Source organism: Solanum stenotomum, chromosome 11, assembly GCF_019186545.1.
Source record: "Solanum stenotomum isolate F172 chromosome 11, ASM1918654v1, whole genome shotgun sequence".
NCBI lineage: Eukaryota > Viridiplantae > Streptophyta > Magnoliopsida > Solanales > Solanaceae > Solanum > Solanum stenotomum.
In genome coordinates this window covers 897732-913632 of record NC_064292.1, presented here as the reverse complement: position 1 = coordinate 913632, position 15901 = coordinate 897732, and the positions used below count along the sequence as shown (strand labels likewise).

Here is a 15901-nt window from a genome sequence, read left to right as displayed (position 1 = left end):
ACATTTTCAACAATTGTATTGCAAAGTCTGGTCCTCATCATGCAAAATAAAGCCATAGGTTAAAAATTATCTTTACACAGTATCAGAGCCAGATTCATGAAGTTAAACTAAAATAGTGTATCACTTACAGTAACACTCGTGAGTTACGGCTGCATGAAGTACGGTGCTTCCATCGTTCCTCGTCATAGTAAATTCATCACACAAGTTATTATCCGCTAGAAAAGTAAAACACTTCTTTTTCTCCATGCGCAGCCGCAACATAAATTGGTGTCTCTCCCTTACTATTCCTCTCAAATAAAATTTCACTATCCGAACTCACCATCACCTTCACAATTTCTAATCGTCCGAACCTAGCAGCTTCGTGCAAAGCCGTATTTCCATCTTTATTTTGAATCTGTAAATCTTGACCGCTTATTGGTCATTCCTCGATAAGTAATTTTAGCGCAGTCACATTTCCATGAATGGCGATAAAATGGAGAATCGTATCACCACGATTATCGATTGGGGAAACAACTTCTTCTCTCCAAAAATCGTGTAAAAGTTCGATCGATTTTGGATCGTTGCACTTAGTTGCAGTGTAAGCTGCAGATTCACGATGACTTATTGAATTGGTGCGATTTCTTCCCATTATAGCTAACTTAGCTTGTTAGTAGTAAAACATACATATTTGGGTTAAACATAAATAAGTATTGTCATTATGGAATAAAATATTAATTATTTTACAAGTAACATTCAGAATATTATTTGCTTAAACTATTAATATCTTCTAATTGAAATTTGGAACAACATTAAGTGTAGTGCAAGGCGACTCCCTGCGTGTGATACACATTATGTTTCAATTTACGTGACATATATAAAATTTCAAAAGTAAATCAATTTTTTATATCTTTTAATTATTTTAAATTGTTAATTATTGTAATTATAGTGTTTTTTCTTCATTTTCAAATAATATATGTTACTATTTTTTTTCCCCAATTTGTGCGACACTAATAAAATTTTGAGAGAATCATTTTTTTATGTCTTTTCAAATATTTTAAGTTATTTATTATTGTGAGTTTTTGCCACAAGTTTTTTTATATTGAATGAACTAAGTCTATTTTTCACATCAAAATAGATTTGAATTCATTTCGAGGTGTCTATTACAAAATGCACTCATCTTGTAAGGAGGTTGGTAGAGCAATATAGAGAGAGAAAGAGACTTACATATGATGTTCATTAACTTAGAGATACACTGAAGGAAACACACTAAATCATGACAGATAGATCATGACAGAAAGATCTCAGATACATGGTAGAAAACAACTCATATATATTTAAAAAAAAATACATATACATTTAATAAATAAATCAGATACATGAAATAATCTGACCAGATACATATATGACATCACCATCTCACATACACTAAATGAAAAATACTACATACCATCTCATTACAAATTAAAGCTTTTCTATACTCTTTTTTGTCTTTCCTCACTCTTCACAGAAAAACAATACATTAATTATTTTACAAGCAAGATTCAGAATATTATTTGCTTTAAATATTAATATCTTATCTTTGAAATTTGGAATAAATATTAAAGTATGGTGCAAGCCAACTCCCTCCGGCTGAGACAATGAGAAAAAACATTTATGATACTAACAATTTTAGGGTCATTTTTAACATATGCATGATACGGCATGCTATAATANACTCACCATCACCTTCACAATTTCTAATCGTCCGAACCTAGCAGCTTCGTGCAACGCCGTGTTTCCATCTTTATTTTGAATCTTTAAATCTTGACCGCTTATTGGTCGTTCCTCGATAAGTAATTTTAGCGCACTCACATTGCCATGAATGGCAATAAAATGGAGAATCGTGTCACCACGATTATCGATTGGGGAAACAACTTCTTCTCTCCAAAAATCGCGTAAAAGTTCGATCGATTTTGGATCGTTACACTTAGTTGCAGTGTAAGCTGCAGATTCACGATGACTTATTGAATTGGTGCGATTTCTTCCCATTATAGCTAACTTGCTAGTAGTAAAAAAATTTAACGAGGAATAAATAAAATAGTGTATTTGGGTTAAGCATAAATAAGTAGTCGTTATGGAATAAAATATTAATTATTTTACAAGTAACATTCAGAATATTATTTGCTTTAAATATTAATATCTTCTAATTGAAATTTGGAACAACATTAAGTGTAGTGCAAGACGACTCCCTCCATGTGATACGCATGATCGGCTAACTCCGGTTTCAATTTACATGACATATATAAAATTTCAACAGTCAATTAAATTTTATGTCTTTCAATTATTTTAAATTGTTAATTATTGTAATTATAGTGTTTTTTCGTCATTTTCAAATAATATATGTTATTATTTTTTTTCTCAATTTATGTGACACTAATAAAATTTTGAGAGTCAATCAAATTTTTTTTAGTCTTTTCAAATATTTTAAGTTGTTTATTATCGTGAGTTTTTGCCACAAGTTTTTTATATTGAATGAACTAAGTCTATTTTTCACATCAAAATAGATTTGAATTCATTTCGAGGTGTCTATTACAAAATGCATTCATCTTGTAGGGAGGTTGGTAGAGCAATATAGAAACAGAAAGAAACTTACATATGATGTTCATTAACTTAGAGATACACTGAAGGAAATACACTAGATCATGACAGATAGATCTCAGATACATAAAATAACATACTCATATACATGATAGAAAACAACTCATTTATGTTTAATAAAAAATACAGGTACATTTAATAAATAAATTGGATACATGGGATAGTGTGACCAGATACATATACATATATGACATTACCATCTCACATACACTAAATGAAAAATACTACGTATCATCTCATTACAAAGCTTTTCTATACTCTTTTTGTCTTTCCTCACTCTTCACAGAAAAACAATACATTAATTATTTTAGGCATAATGCATAAACATGACCTTTAACTTGGTTTCAGCTGGCAACTATGACCTTTAACTTTGGGTGTGTACAAATAGATACTTAAACTTATATAAAATTGAACAAATATCCACATTCGTCCTACATGGTACCCTACATGACAATTTTGTGTCCTACGTGGCGTCTTACGTTTATTATGCCATGTAGGACACATGTGTCTACTTGTTCAATTTTATACAAGTTTAAGTATCTACTTGTGCACACTCAAAGTTTGAGGTTATAATTGTTCACTGAAACCAAGTTAAGGGTCATGTTTAAGTATTATGCCATTATTTTACAAGCAAGATTAAGAATATTATTTGCTTTAAAATATTAATATCTTATCTTTGAAATTTGGAATAAATATTAAAGTATAGTGCAAGACAACTCCCTCCGTGTGATACGCATGTCCGGCAAGAGGGAGCCACTAAGGCCCCGCAAAATTGTTTAGAATCACAACATAATCACATAAGTGAAGACTGAAGTTTAGAAAAATATAAAAATTTACACAAAAACGTATTCCTATTTTATCATGTAGATCGTAGGGAAACTATTTTCAATCAATTGAACCCAAAAATTATTTACTTTATATGTTGTTTGCATATATAGTAAAATTATTAAATATATAAACTATGAAAGGAAGTAGTTGAGATGACATTGAGGAGGAGTATGTCTATTTTTGAGAATCGGTTCGAACTCATGTTAAAGTGTTCTACTACAAAAGACATTCATCTTGTAAGCAAATTGTGGAGCAACATAAGAAAGGAAAAAGAGACTTACACATGAAATTAATTAACTTAGAGATCGTTTATATGACAAAGTTTCAAGAAAGATTTTATCAGCATACACTAATTAAGGCAATTAATTAAAGACAAAAGCGATATTGGCGTTAATATCCGAATAATTAAAGAAAGTTGGATGAGACTTATAGCAATTCCAAGTAGTGGTCGGGTTGCACCAGGGAGTAGGAATCATTTTTATTTGTCTTGATGATCGTTGAAATGACGCAAAATCATATTCAACGAAAGGTGTTATGGTACATATGTTATTTGGGGATGACCTAGTTCTAATTGATGAGATTTATGATGGAATTAGCGTTGTATTGAAGGTGTAAGATAAATCTTAGAGTGTAAATTAGAATTCAGATTGAACGTGTGATAACAAAGGTATAAATAGACTTTTTTTTTTAATGTAACATATATTTACACTAAATCATATAATTTGAACCTTTTCCTTTAAATATTATTTCTGTTAGGATTCTACAAATCTCTTTGTTGAATTAGAGGTTACATATAATATAAAATATTAGTATTTATATTTATTATATATTATATATACCACGTTTGCATATTCCAATATTCTATAACAGAAAAAATTGAAATGTCGACTACTACTTGGTAGGTTCTCAAAAAAAAAAAAAAAAAAAGGTTACGCGGTAGGTGACTTAATACTTGAGTTAAATTTTTTTAGGCATTAAAACTCACAAGAAAATTAAAATTTTTTTAAAAAAAACTTTCACTGATTTATAATTTTGCACAAAAATATGAAATATGAGAACAATTATACAGTAATATAAATCGTATTTAGTAAATATTTCCTCCATTTCAATTTATTCAACCTATTTTCTAATCCGTTTAAACCATTTTTATAAGTAATTTTTTTCATTTCAAATTTGCACACGATATATGTTACATTACAAGATTAACGATATATTTGTTTTATATCTAATTTACGATCATAAAATTAATTATATTTAGATATTCTTAAAATTTCGTACTGAATCAAAATAGGCTAAATAAATTGACCCGAAGAAAAGTAAATCAATGTGAAGTCGACCATATTACGTTTCTAGATTCCAATATAGAAAAAATTGAAATGGCAACTACTACTTAATAAAGTTGGTGATTGAAAATAATAATAATTAAAAAAAAAAAACTTGGTTGGTGAACGCGTAAAAAAAGCAAAAATAAAATAAAATAGAGAAAAAAAATGGGAATTTGTAAAACATCATATCCAATAAATAGCCCAGAGGATTTGGATACAAAATTGAATATAGAAATTGAAGAAATTGGAGTTTTGAAAATGTCTTGCCCAGCTTTTTTGCCTGTGAAAGAGACTTTTTTCATATCACATGGATCTCCTACACTTTCCATTGATGAATCTTTGCCTGCAAGGACTTTTTTGAAAAGTTTCAAAGAAAGATTTTTGATTAATCAAAAACCTAATTCAATTTTGGTGATTTCTGCTCATTGGGAGACTTCAGAACCAACTGTTAATTCTATTCGGGGACGACAGGACACTATTCATGATTTCTATGGATTCCCCAAATCCATGTATCAGGTTCGTGTTTTTAAATAATTTTTAGATGAGAATTGTACATACTTCGAATACAAGTATTTTTTTATTTTAATTGTTATTAGTAGCTCGGTTGGTTGTCTAGATGTGATTGATGAATGTTGATATTACCAAGCATAGGAGGATATGGTGATTTTTCATTTTGATCTGTAGTATCGGAGAATATGATCATGATTTATAACATTTGAGTTATCTCTAGATCCCTATATATGTCTCTAAGCAGAGGTGGAGCCAGGATTAGGAGTTTGGGGGTTCTAAATTTTAGGACAGAAGATTGATGAACCACAACACTAGTGTGAAAGACATTTCCACCACCCCTTCCTTATCTCTAAGCTGTCAATCAATTGTTAGGGGATTCATAAGTTAATATACATATATATATTTATTTAATTTTCTAATACAAATACAGAGTCTACAGATGTAGGGGTTAAAAAGGAGTACCTAACAGATTGATTGTAGCTAAATCATCTTTGATTTACCTGTCTCGTGCCTTGCTTCCTTGTGTCTTGATTAAGTTTCGTTGGTTAGTGGAGCTGGATGGTTTTGTGACATCTCTGTATATGTCGAAGTAAGCTTCTATAGTTAGAGTTTTGAGATCCTACGTTCTGTTATATGCATTACGACCAGTTTGTGGTTGAGTTTACATATTCTTCTTTCCTTTAACCTAACAGTTAAGAAATAAAATGAAGCAACTTTTTGGGTGTACTTGCTACAAAAACTGTGATAGAGTGTGAGATCGATTAGTTTGTTGCATTATTTTTGTAATCGTGCAAGCAGGATATGTTTATTTTTTTGAAGTACATAACTAGGACTTACATCCCTTTTAAAAAGTTCCCTGCTTTTCTTGTAATTGTGTGATAAGCATGAAACACGCTAACTCCGTATAATCTGGTTGTGAGATAAAAGCTTACCAATTCCTTATGCAATTTCTCTCATTTTTTATCTTCAGCTCAAGTACCCTGCACCAGGATCTCCAGAATTGGCAAAAAGGGTGAAGGATGTTCTCATGGCGTCTGGGTTCCCGATAGTGCACGAGGACAAAAATCGTGGTCTGGATCATGGTGCATGGGTCCCTCTCATGCTCATGTATCCAGAAGCAGACATTCCAGTCTGCCAACTTTCGGTTCAACCCAATAGGGATGGTACTTATCATTACAACTTGGGAAAAGCATTGGCTTCCCTCAAGGATGAAGGTGTCCTCATTATTGGTTCTGGATCTGCCACTCACAACTTAAGGGCTCTCGGTCCATCCAAGAATGTTTCTTCGTGGGCTCTAGAGTTTGATAACTGGCTTAAGGACGCCCTTCTCAGCGGAAGGTACATTCTTATTATCCACTTTTTGTGTCTGATTATTTGGTGAATCGAAAACCAAGGTTTTCAAAAGCTCATTTAATTCAAGTCTGTCATAGTTCAATAAAAGTACTACGTTTAAAGAAGCACTGCAAAGGTCAGTTAAAACGATAGTGTATTTCTATATGTACTTGAATGATGTAGAATGTGAATACAAAAATGATAACCTACCTCTCACGAGGCTTGACCTTAACCCTACTTAATGTAGAATGTGAATGTTACTTTAACATCATCTTTGGAATGCCCAACAGAAATAATCAGGTTTTATTTATCCATTGTAAAGCTTACGGAGACGTGCTTTAGTTATTCTTCCTTCTTTCTTTGCTCATCTTTGTCCTTTTCTTTGTGTTCCATGATTCTTGCCTTTTTAAATTTCGTTAGTACTGTACTAATAGTACAAGTTCATGGTTGCAAGCATAAGGATTCTCAAGTAAATAAGAAGTTTCCTATTCTCCTGCTTATACCGGAGTGATTTTATTCATTATTGCGTTAAATTATATGTTATTTTTGAGTAATATACTCTGTTATGCATATTCATTATACTTCAGAAATACGATAATGTCATAATGATAACTAGAAACAGTCTTGCTCTACATTGTTAAATGAAATGTACTATAATACAATTTTCGTTTTTCTCTTTTAATACATATTTAGTGGTTTTTTTAACACATATACAGGGTTTGAGTCAAAGCTACTAGGTTTTTCCAAACCTCAGTATTCAAGCTTACATCCGTCCTTGTAGGCATTGTAATTAGTATACAAGTAACTTTGAGAGCTTCAGCTGATGTAGTAGCTATTTCTGTGTAGGCATCAAGATGTCAATAACTATGACATGAAGGCGCCGCATGCAAAAGTTGCACACCCATGGCCCGAGCACATCTATCCGTTACATGTAGCTCTAGGTGCTGCTGGTGAAGGCGTTAACGGAGAACTTATTCACCACAGCTGGGATCTTGGTGCACTTTCGTATGCTTCCTACAGGTTTCCTAGCCTAAATAGGTCTTCATAGATGAATGTTTGTGTGTATTTATAGTTTCTGATGGTGTTGTTATATGTTGTATAAACTTCTCAAAAGTGAATTTGTTATTTTATAGAATAAAATGTAAAGACTAAATTTGATGTGTGATCCAGAAGGAGGAGCTGAAATGTGATGAATGGTTGTTGAGTTAATTGTTACAGTTCTCTAGTTGACAGTTGTGTTTTAGGAGGCGTTTGACCATGATTTGTTTTTTTGGTTTTCCACCTCGTGTCCGAAGCCCACAATGGAGCTTCGATTAAATCCAGATCACGCACTGCAGGGCCTATTTGGGGGTGATGCCCCCAACAAGATTTTCTCCATACCCAGGGCTCGAACCCGAGACCTCTGGTTAAGGGTGAAGCACTCTCACTAGTGCACAACAACCCATGTTGATGTTTAACCATGATTTTTTCAATGAAAAGTAATTTCCCTTTAACAAAACACACCCTTCAATCAAATATTATTTTCTCTACATTTTAAAATGGTAACACTAGGGGTGTACATGGACCGGATTGGTGACATTTGTGTCGGGTTTTTTAATTTGGTATGATTTTTTGTTTGGTTTTGTTCACCCCTAGGTAACAACACTGTTTTTTTTCTTATCTTAATATAAATTGTGCAAGAGACTTTGTAGTTATCAACTATTAGGGCAAAAACATATTAAAGTATTTTTATCTAAACTATCACAAATGTTTATCGAAATACATCTCAACTTTCCTACCTAAAGAAAACTCCTGATAGTTCAAATATAAATTCAAAACCCAAAATACAAAAAGTCAAAGTTGAACTCTTAAATGTCTTTTGCCACAATAATTCAATGGAATATATAGGCATATTGAACACTAGGTGATCTTTTTCCATCTTTTCAGTTTTAGTGAATGGAATTAACTGATATTTATTGATCGTGGAAAGTGATAGATATTTCATTGAATTAGTACTATGATGGATATACATGCTTCTTATTTCATAAAAAATTATACACTAACAAGTAGTACATCATTTACTTGGCACATCATTTGGTTTGCTTTCCATATTTTTGTACTTGTAGAAGGATGCAACAAGAAGGAAATAAATGAAGTTTACTGATCCCAGGGTACAACAAAGCCAGAATACATTGTCCATTCTCCCATCATTGATATTATCAGGCAACCATCCTGTTTCTCTTTGAACAACATCAATCAACACATTCCCTATATAGAACGCGATACCAATAAACAACGATACCATTGCAGTTGAGGTATTCTTCAAGGATGTTGGAAATTCTTGGTAATAAAACGCGATATGTCCTGGAAAATGGAATCCTTCTCCAATTCCATTTAGAGCTAGTTGTGGTAGTAGCCAGAAGACAGACATTGGGACGATAGCATCTTTTTGTCCTTGGAGATGGTGTGATCTAGCTACCCTCAGTCGTCTAGACTCAACCAACGCAGACACAGCCATGCACAATATAGTTAGTGCATGGCCTATGCCAACGCGTTGAAGAGGGGTGAGAGAAAAGGTTGTGTACTTAGCTAGGAAAGGGTTTAGTATTCGGTCAATGATGGATATGGCTATACAAGTGAATAACAATATGAAGACTAACATAGAACCAGCTGGGATCTCGAAATGAGGTCCAATATGGCGATCCATTTTGAGAGCCTGAAGTGTTAACAAGCTCAACTGCATTACCAGTTGTGTCGATATTAGTAAACCACTAGCCCATAGAGGGAAAAGTTTGATCAAACTTTTCAAATCTTCTACTTGATGCACTGTGCATAATCTCCAAGGATTACTAATCGATCCGTCTGGTTTAGTGTCTCCCTCAGTAATAAAAGCTGCACAATTCAAGAACCTGTACACGACAACTTGATCAGGTAGAGTATATATGTTTAAAAGCAGAGGAAACAGGGGAAAAAAGATGTTTACTTGAAGAATTTGGTAGGAACAAATGTGGTTTTGTCACTTGGATCATGGTAGTAGTGTTGAGTTTGTTCTGAAAGAGGGACTCTCCATTTCTGTGTAGCAGCAACTACCACACGTGCTAAGTTAACGAAAGGGCTGCCTCCTTGTTCCTTAACATGGCGATAGAAACGTTTACCAACAAGGAAAATTGCCAAGCCAAGGATGTTACAAGCCATAGATATACCAAAACCCCATGCCCAACTGATATTGTCTTCCACATAGACGATGAACGCGGTGCTTAAAGCCAAGCACAAGTAAAAGATGAATATGTACCAATCAAAGAACATTGTTTGATGTTTTGGCTTATCAAATTGGTAAGCTCCCATGGGTGCAACTGTAAAACGCGTGCCCCCGACCCCTATAGATGCTAGTGCCAGAGCCACATACAAAAATACATATTGGTTTGTTGAAGGACTTATGCAGAGACTGGATCCATCACCACATGCTAGAGGTCTTAATGCATCAATTACTACTGTCAATAGCAAAAGCAATACACCCTGCAAATGCAAAACAAGAAATCAAAAATATGGTTCTTGGATCCTTACTAAACTTAAGTCTTCGTAACACGAAAGTTAACAAAAACACATCTGAAGTATCACTCTTTTTGCGAGTTTCATACCTAAACTATCAGGTGTTTGTTTTTTCTACCTGAACTATCACCAACTATTTATCAAAACAGACCTCAAAGACAATCTCCAAAAGGTACATGACAACTTAATTTGCCTATAAAAGTCCGTCCACATGACAACTGACTCATTAATTTCGAGGTGTGTTTGGATAAATAGTTGGTGATAGTTTAGGTAAGAAACCAAACACATGATAGTACTATATGAAACTCATAAAAACGTGATACTTCAGATGTGTTCTTGACCATGTATAGTTACTAACAAGAGAGTTGATTTTCTATACCAGAGCAGAAATAAGTGAAGAAATCCAAATAACAGAAAAACAGCCAAGATAAGAATCAGCAATGATCCCACCAACAATGGGAAAAATTGTTGTCAATCCATTGACAACATTGAAAACTTTAGCAGCAGCAATGCTCTTCATATTGAACTCATTTATCAGAAAAACAATCAGATTGCTAGTCCACCCTCCGGCCGCAAGCGATAACCCCGCCATGGTTGCTGAATTTAGCAATAAAAAATCCAAGATTTGAAGTTTATGAGTTGTTACATCGACATTAAGTTAAATATACAATAATAACTGAGTCCACAGTCACATGTTATAACATTGTGTATAGTTAAACTGAACTCATTGTTTTCTACTCGAATCATGTATACATACGATTTATTTTTGAATGACAGACTTTAAATCCTGAATTCAACTCTTAACGTGAACGTACCTATTATAAAGGGGAATGTTATCCAACCACCATTTTTCCTAGTAGAAGAGGACTGCATTGCTACTTCATCAACATGAATTACTGAATTTTCCATTGCTAATTATGTTGCAAGTAAAGTAGAAAGAAGAAACATATATTATATAGTTTTTACTTGCTATGCTTTCTTATTTTTTTTTTATTTAAATATATTGAAGGAATTTTATTTTATTTTATTAGTATATATTATTTGGAGAACGTGGCCCTTATCATATTGTTTCTGGATCTAACTAATTGCACAGAAATTCATAAGCTAGGAATATGATTGAACATACTCTCTCTGTTCGATAATAATCATCATATTTCCGTTCTCGAGAGTCAAACCATAACAACAACAACAAATCAAGTGAAATCTTAGAGAGATGATTTTCGAAAGACCTTCGAGAGTCAAATTATGAACTTTTATTAATATTTTAAAATAGATTTTCTTATCACGAGAAAAGTTGTAACTTGTAGCAGTACTTATTGTATAATATACAATATAAAATACTAAATCGATCTTATCCAATTTAGCTTCGAAAATGAATCAAATTGACTTTCAAAAGGAGAAACATAACATAACAACTAATTTGAGACGAAGAAATTGATTTTGTACGTCACTTATATATTTTTGGTTTTATAACATTTTAATAAACGATTTCCATTTTTCTCTGAAAAGTGTCATTTTCTTATATTCAATTTGTAAGTAATTAAAGAACAAGTTGAATTTAATTAAATGAAGTCTACATAAATATAACGTTAGGCGTACCTAAAGTCTGAATAAATAAAAGGAGTTGAATACGAAAAAAACTATAGAATATAAACGTGTGTCTGCACTCAATAATATTTGGAGGACTTAGCATTAAACTATACAAAAATAAACAGAAAGTCATCTCAGTTTACTAATTTCTTCCTAGTTAATGATTGAAGAATATTTATTAGAAAATTAATAAGTCATTTTCTATGTTTCGTTGTTAGAAAATATTTTTCAAAGACAAAGCTTTTTCACAAGGTGAGGTAAAATCATGACTTTCTGCACTTTTGGACGTAAACTAAATAGTCGGGCTACCACACGGGGTTAGAAGTGAATTACGAGTCGGATCAATCTGCGAATCGAGCGAACTCCCGTTGCATGCAATGATGTGATGGTAAACCTCTCATTCTAATTCAGTGCTCTCCGAACTGTGCGAGAAGGTTTCCCATCACACGCTCACCAACTTGATCTTCCGTGAGAGCCATATGTCCGAAAAGGCCCTGGAAAAAAAGGTAAGGTCTCGCTTTCCTTTGCCACTCAAGTGTACGGCATCTGCCCCTCTACAATTATCTAAACTCTTAGTTTTTTGTTATTTAATTTCAAATTCTATTCCATAAATAAAGTATCAAATGTTGCATTATTATATCGTGATTCTCTATTTCTTATGTGTCCAACCAAATATTTGTATTATTTTATGCTAAGATTAATCATGCATTAAAATATATAACAATCAATTATGCCCTAATCAATTTGTTAACTTCGTATCAAATAAGACTTTCGAATCTTGTAATTTTAAATTAAAGATGTGTATAATCTTTTAAATCGTATAGTCTTAAACTTGTCACATTCTCTCACATAGAATGTTAGATGAAAAACTTATTAAATACAGAAAGAAACATCACTATTCTTTCTTCAAAGAGCTTATCAACACTTATAACTAAAGAAACCTCAATACTTATACGATGATGAATATACATGCTTCTCTGATATATAAACAATGAGTATCATTTACTAGGCGCGATATTTGATTTGTTATCGACATTCTTATACTTGTACAACGAAGCACACACGACGTAATACATGAAGTTAGCTGATCCCAGGATGCAACAAAGCCAGAAGACGTTGTCCACTCTCCCCTTGTTGATATTGTCTGGTAACCATCCTGATAGTTGTTGAACAAGATCAATCAAAGTATTCCCCAAATAGTACGCGATACCAATGAACAATGCAACCATTGCAGTCGATGTACTCTTCAAGGATGTTGGAAATTCTTGATAATAAAACGCGATATGTCCTGGAAAATGAAATCCTTCTCCAATTCCATTAAGAGCTAGTTGTGGCACTAGCCAAAACACGGACATTGGAACAATGTCATTGTTTTGGCCTTGGAGTTTGTGAGTCCTGACGATCCTCAATCGTCTAGACTCAACCAGGGCGGAAACAGCCATGCTAATAATAGTTATAACATGGCCTATTCCGATACGTTGAAGAGGGGTAAGAGAAAAGGTAGTGTACTTAGCTAGAAAAGGATACAAAAACCTGTCAATGATGAATATGGCTATACATGTGAATAGCAAAATGAAGACGGACATAGAACCAGCTGGGATCTCGAAATGAGGTCCCATATGGCGATCCATTTTGAGAGCCTGAAGTATTAACAGACTCGTTTGTATGACTAATTGAGTCGATATAAGAAAACCACTAGCCCATAGAGGGAAAAGCTTGATCAAGCTTTTCAAATCTTCTACTTGCTGCACTGTGCATAGTCTCCAGGGGTTACTAATCGAGCCGTCTGGTTTAGTGTCTCCCTCAGTAATAAACGCAGCACAATTCAAGAACCTGTACACGAAGACTCGATCAGGTAACCAATTTTGACATGTATATACATATAAAAGCAGAGCAAACAGGGGAAAAAAGACGTTTACTTGAAGGATTTCGTAGGAATATGAGTTATTGTTAGTGTGGTAGTAGTGTCACTTGGATCATGATAGTAGTGTTGAGTTTGTTCTGAAAGAGGGACTCTCCATTTCTGAATGGCAACGACTATAACACGAGCTAAGTTGATGAAAGGGCTACCACCTTGTTCCTTAACATCGCGATAAAAACGTTTCCCAATGAGGAACATTGCCAAGCCAAGGATGTTAAATGCCATAGAGATACCATAACCCCATGACCAACTAACATTGTCCTCTACATAAACAATAGCTGTGGTGCTAATGGCAAAGGACGTGTAAAAGGCGAATATGTACCAATTGAAGAAAATTGCTTGATGTTTTGGTTTATCAAATTGATTAGCTCCCATGGGTGCTATTGTAAAACGTGTACCCGCGACACCTAGTGATGCTAATGCCAGAGCCACATATAATACCGCGTATTGGTGTGTTGACGGGTTCGTGCAGAGACTGGATCCATCATCACATGGTGGAGGTCTTAGTACATCAATTGCTGATGTAAACAATAGAAGCAATATACCCTGCAAGTCCAATTGAAGAAATAAATATGGGGTTCTTGGTTATTTTCCTACTAAGTTGCTCAGACTCTTCACTTTCAGTGTTGCACTCGTGTCGACATGAAAAGGCTGTGGTACCCGTATCAGAATTGGATACTTTGACCAAAATCGATGGAGAAATTCAGGAACAAACACATATAATTTCTATAATCAAAACAAAAAAACTAAGGTGAAATTGAAGAAAATGAAATAGCTTATATATAGAAATTTCTACGTCAGTCCTTTTCCTTTTGTCTCCTTCTTGAATTCTCCTCTTGATCAATAATTTCTCCTCGCAATACCTAGTAATTTTTCTACATAATTTAGACATTCAACTCTACTTTTAGTACTTTGAATTATTTTTAACCAAATCTTAAAATTCAGATCATGAAGGATCCGACCTCTAAATTCACACATGTTATCAGACACCAGCACCCGAGTCCGAGCAACTTAGGATGAAACTAATGAAGGGAGATTGTTACTATACCAAAGCAGAGATAAGAGATGAAAACCAAATGACAGAAAAACTGCCAAGATAAGAGTCAGCTAGGATTCCACCAACAATGGGGAAAAGTGTGGTGCATCCATTGATCACATTGTAAACTTTAGCTGCTTTGATGCTCTTCATGTTGAATTCATCTATCAAATAAACAATCAGGTTGCTCGTCCACCCTCCAGACGCAAGCGATAAGCCCGCCATGGTTGCTGACATTACCAATCAAAACATTCAAGAACGTTAATGAATGCCGTAGTGATAATAGGGAAAACAAGTTTCATAAGTGACATTTTGAGTTCACTGTCTCCTCGAACCCTCCATTCCCCCCTCCCCACCCCCCAAAAACACTTACCATCATGCTAAAAGATATAGCTGATAGCAAAGATACAACTTCATTTCTTGACTAACCCCATCAAACAAGTAGCAAGTTTGATCATGACTCCAACTCGGACCACCCAGCCCCCTTCGTGGATTTTGTCATAGGCAGGATGTTTGGTGTTGCCCACAAGGGCGAAGCTAGGCGGGGTTCATAGGTTCGGACGAACCCAGTAGCTTTTTTGTAGACCCTATATTTGTACTAGAAAATTAAGTAAAATAACTTTTGAATTCCTAACAAATCTGATTGACAACTCAATGGTAAGGAAGGAGAAGGAAATTTAGAACCCCCAAATCCCTAATATCAGCTCCGCCTCTGGACTTGCCCACACCTTGACCACCCTATTAAAACAATATTTTTTTTCTTACATTACAAAAATCACTTATTTTCCGGAAAACATTTTCCTTCACATTACAAAATCTTGAATTCGACTCTGAACCAAAGAATGAAAAAACGTACCTATAATGAAGGGGAAGGTTATCCATCCGCCATTCTTTCGACGCATAGAAGACTTCATTATTGCTGCTTCATCAACATCTCTTACTGAACTTTCCATTGCTAACTGCAGGTCAACTTGAAAGCAAGAGATATTTGTGTCAATACTTTGTTATGGAGAGTTTGAAGTTATAATATTATATAGCAGGCAAAGTTTATCCAAGACTTGCACGCCATACTTTTATTTGCATTTTATAGAAGTTCAATGATTAGGATTATATTATTTTAATAGCATTGATTGGTCACTTTTCGATCCCATCTTCGATAAAATAATCATTATTTTGAAGTTTTTCTTGTGCTATTTTTTAATTATAGGGATTAAA

At 33.9% G+C, this 15901-nt stretch overlaps 4 protein-coding genes across 5 annotated transcripts in view; 1 reads left to right on the top strand and 3 right to left on the bottom strand.

Moving 5' to 3' along the window:
• Positions 1-1473: 1473 nt before the first annotated feature.
• On the bottom strand, positions 1474-2007 carry LOC125844436 (uncharacterized). Its single transcript, XM_049523750.1, has 2 exons — positions 1699-2007; positions 1474-1608 (listed from the first exon to the last, which is right to left on the bottom strand). The coding sequence occupies exons 1-2, from the start codon at positions 2005-2007 to the stop codon at positions 1474-1476; spliced, it is 444 nt and encodes a 147-aa protein (XP_049379707.1).
• A 2874-nt stretch (positions 2008-4881) lies between these two features.
• LOC125845094 (extradiol ring-cleavage dioxygenase-like) lies at positions 4882-7815 on the top strand. The gene is made up of 3 exons (XM_049524514.1): positions 4882-5285; positions 6250-6617; positions 7458-7815. The coding sequence occupies exons 1-3, from the start codon at positions 4935-4937 to the stop codon at positions 7657-7659; spliced, it is 921 nt and encodes a 306-aa protein (XP_049380471.1). The 5' UTR covers positions 4882-4934; the 3' UTR covers positions 7660-7815.
• Positions 7816-8664: 849 nt separating this feature from the next.
• On the bottom strand, positions 8665-11048 carry LOC125845092 (protein NRT1/ PTR FAMILY 2.7-like). Its single transcript, XM_049524513.1, has 4 exons — positions 10955-11048; positions 10519-10736; positions 9574-10106; positions 8665-9499 (listed from the first exon to the last, which is right to left on the bottom strand). Exons 1-4 carry the CDS (start codon positions 11046-11048, stop codon positions 8665-8667), a joined length of 1680 nt encoding a protein of 559 aa, XP_049380470.1.
• A 1662-nt stretch (positions 11049-12710) lies between these two features.
• Positions 12711-15901, bottom strand: part of LOC125844762 (protein NRT1/ PTR FAMILY 2.7-like) — a 3876-nt gene continuing 685 nt past the window's right edge. Inside the window, exons 1-4 of one of the 2 annotated variants that reach the window (XM_049524092.1) lie at positions 15543-15675; positions 14699-14916; positions 13649-14196; positions 12711-13562 (exon numbers count right to left, since the gene is read on the bottom strand). In XM_049524092.1, the coding sequence (XP_049380049.1) occupies positions 12728-13562; positions 13649-14196; positions 14699-14916; positions 15543-15639 (1698 nt within the window). In that variant the 5' untranslated portion in view covers positions 15640-15675 and the 3' untranslated portion in view covers positions 12711-12727. Of the gene's footprint in view, positions 13563-13648; positions 14197-14698; positions 14917-15542; positions 15676-15901 lie in introns of those variants that run through there. The other variant, XM_049524093.1, reaches the window with a different exon arrangement.

Excerpts from the sequence above, each read along its gene's own strand:
- LOC125844436 (XM_049523750.1), bottom strand. The coding sequence starts at position 2,007 with ATGGGAAGAAATCGCACCAATTCAATAAGTCATCGTGAATCTGCAGCT.
- LOC125845094 (XM_049524514.1), top strand. The coding sequence starts at position 4,935 with ATGGGAATTTGTAAAACATCATATCCAATAAATAGCCCAGAGGATTTG. Across the intron at positions 5,286-6,249 it reads TCCCCAAATCCATGTATCAG|CTCAAGTACCCTGCACCAGG; the intron begins GTTCGTGTTTTT and ends TTTTATCTTCAG. Across the intron at positions 6,618-7,457 it reads GACGCCCTTCTCAGCGGAAG|GCATCAAGATGTCAATAACT; the intron begins GTACATTCTTAT and ends ATTTCTGTGTAG.
- LOC125845092 (XM_049524513.1), bottom strand. The coding sequence starts at position 11,048 with ATGGAAAATTCAGTAATTCATGTTGATGAAGTAGCAATGCAGTCCTCT. Across the intron at positions 10,107-10,518 it reads CTTCACTTATTTCTGCTCTG|GGTGTATTGCTTTTGCTATT; the intron begins GTATAGAAAATC and ends TTGCATTTGCAG. Across the intron at positions 9,500-9,573 it reads GTTCCTACCAAATTCTTCAA|GTTCTTGAATTGTGCAGCTT; the intron begins GTAAACATCTTT and ends TGTCGTGTACAG.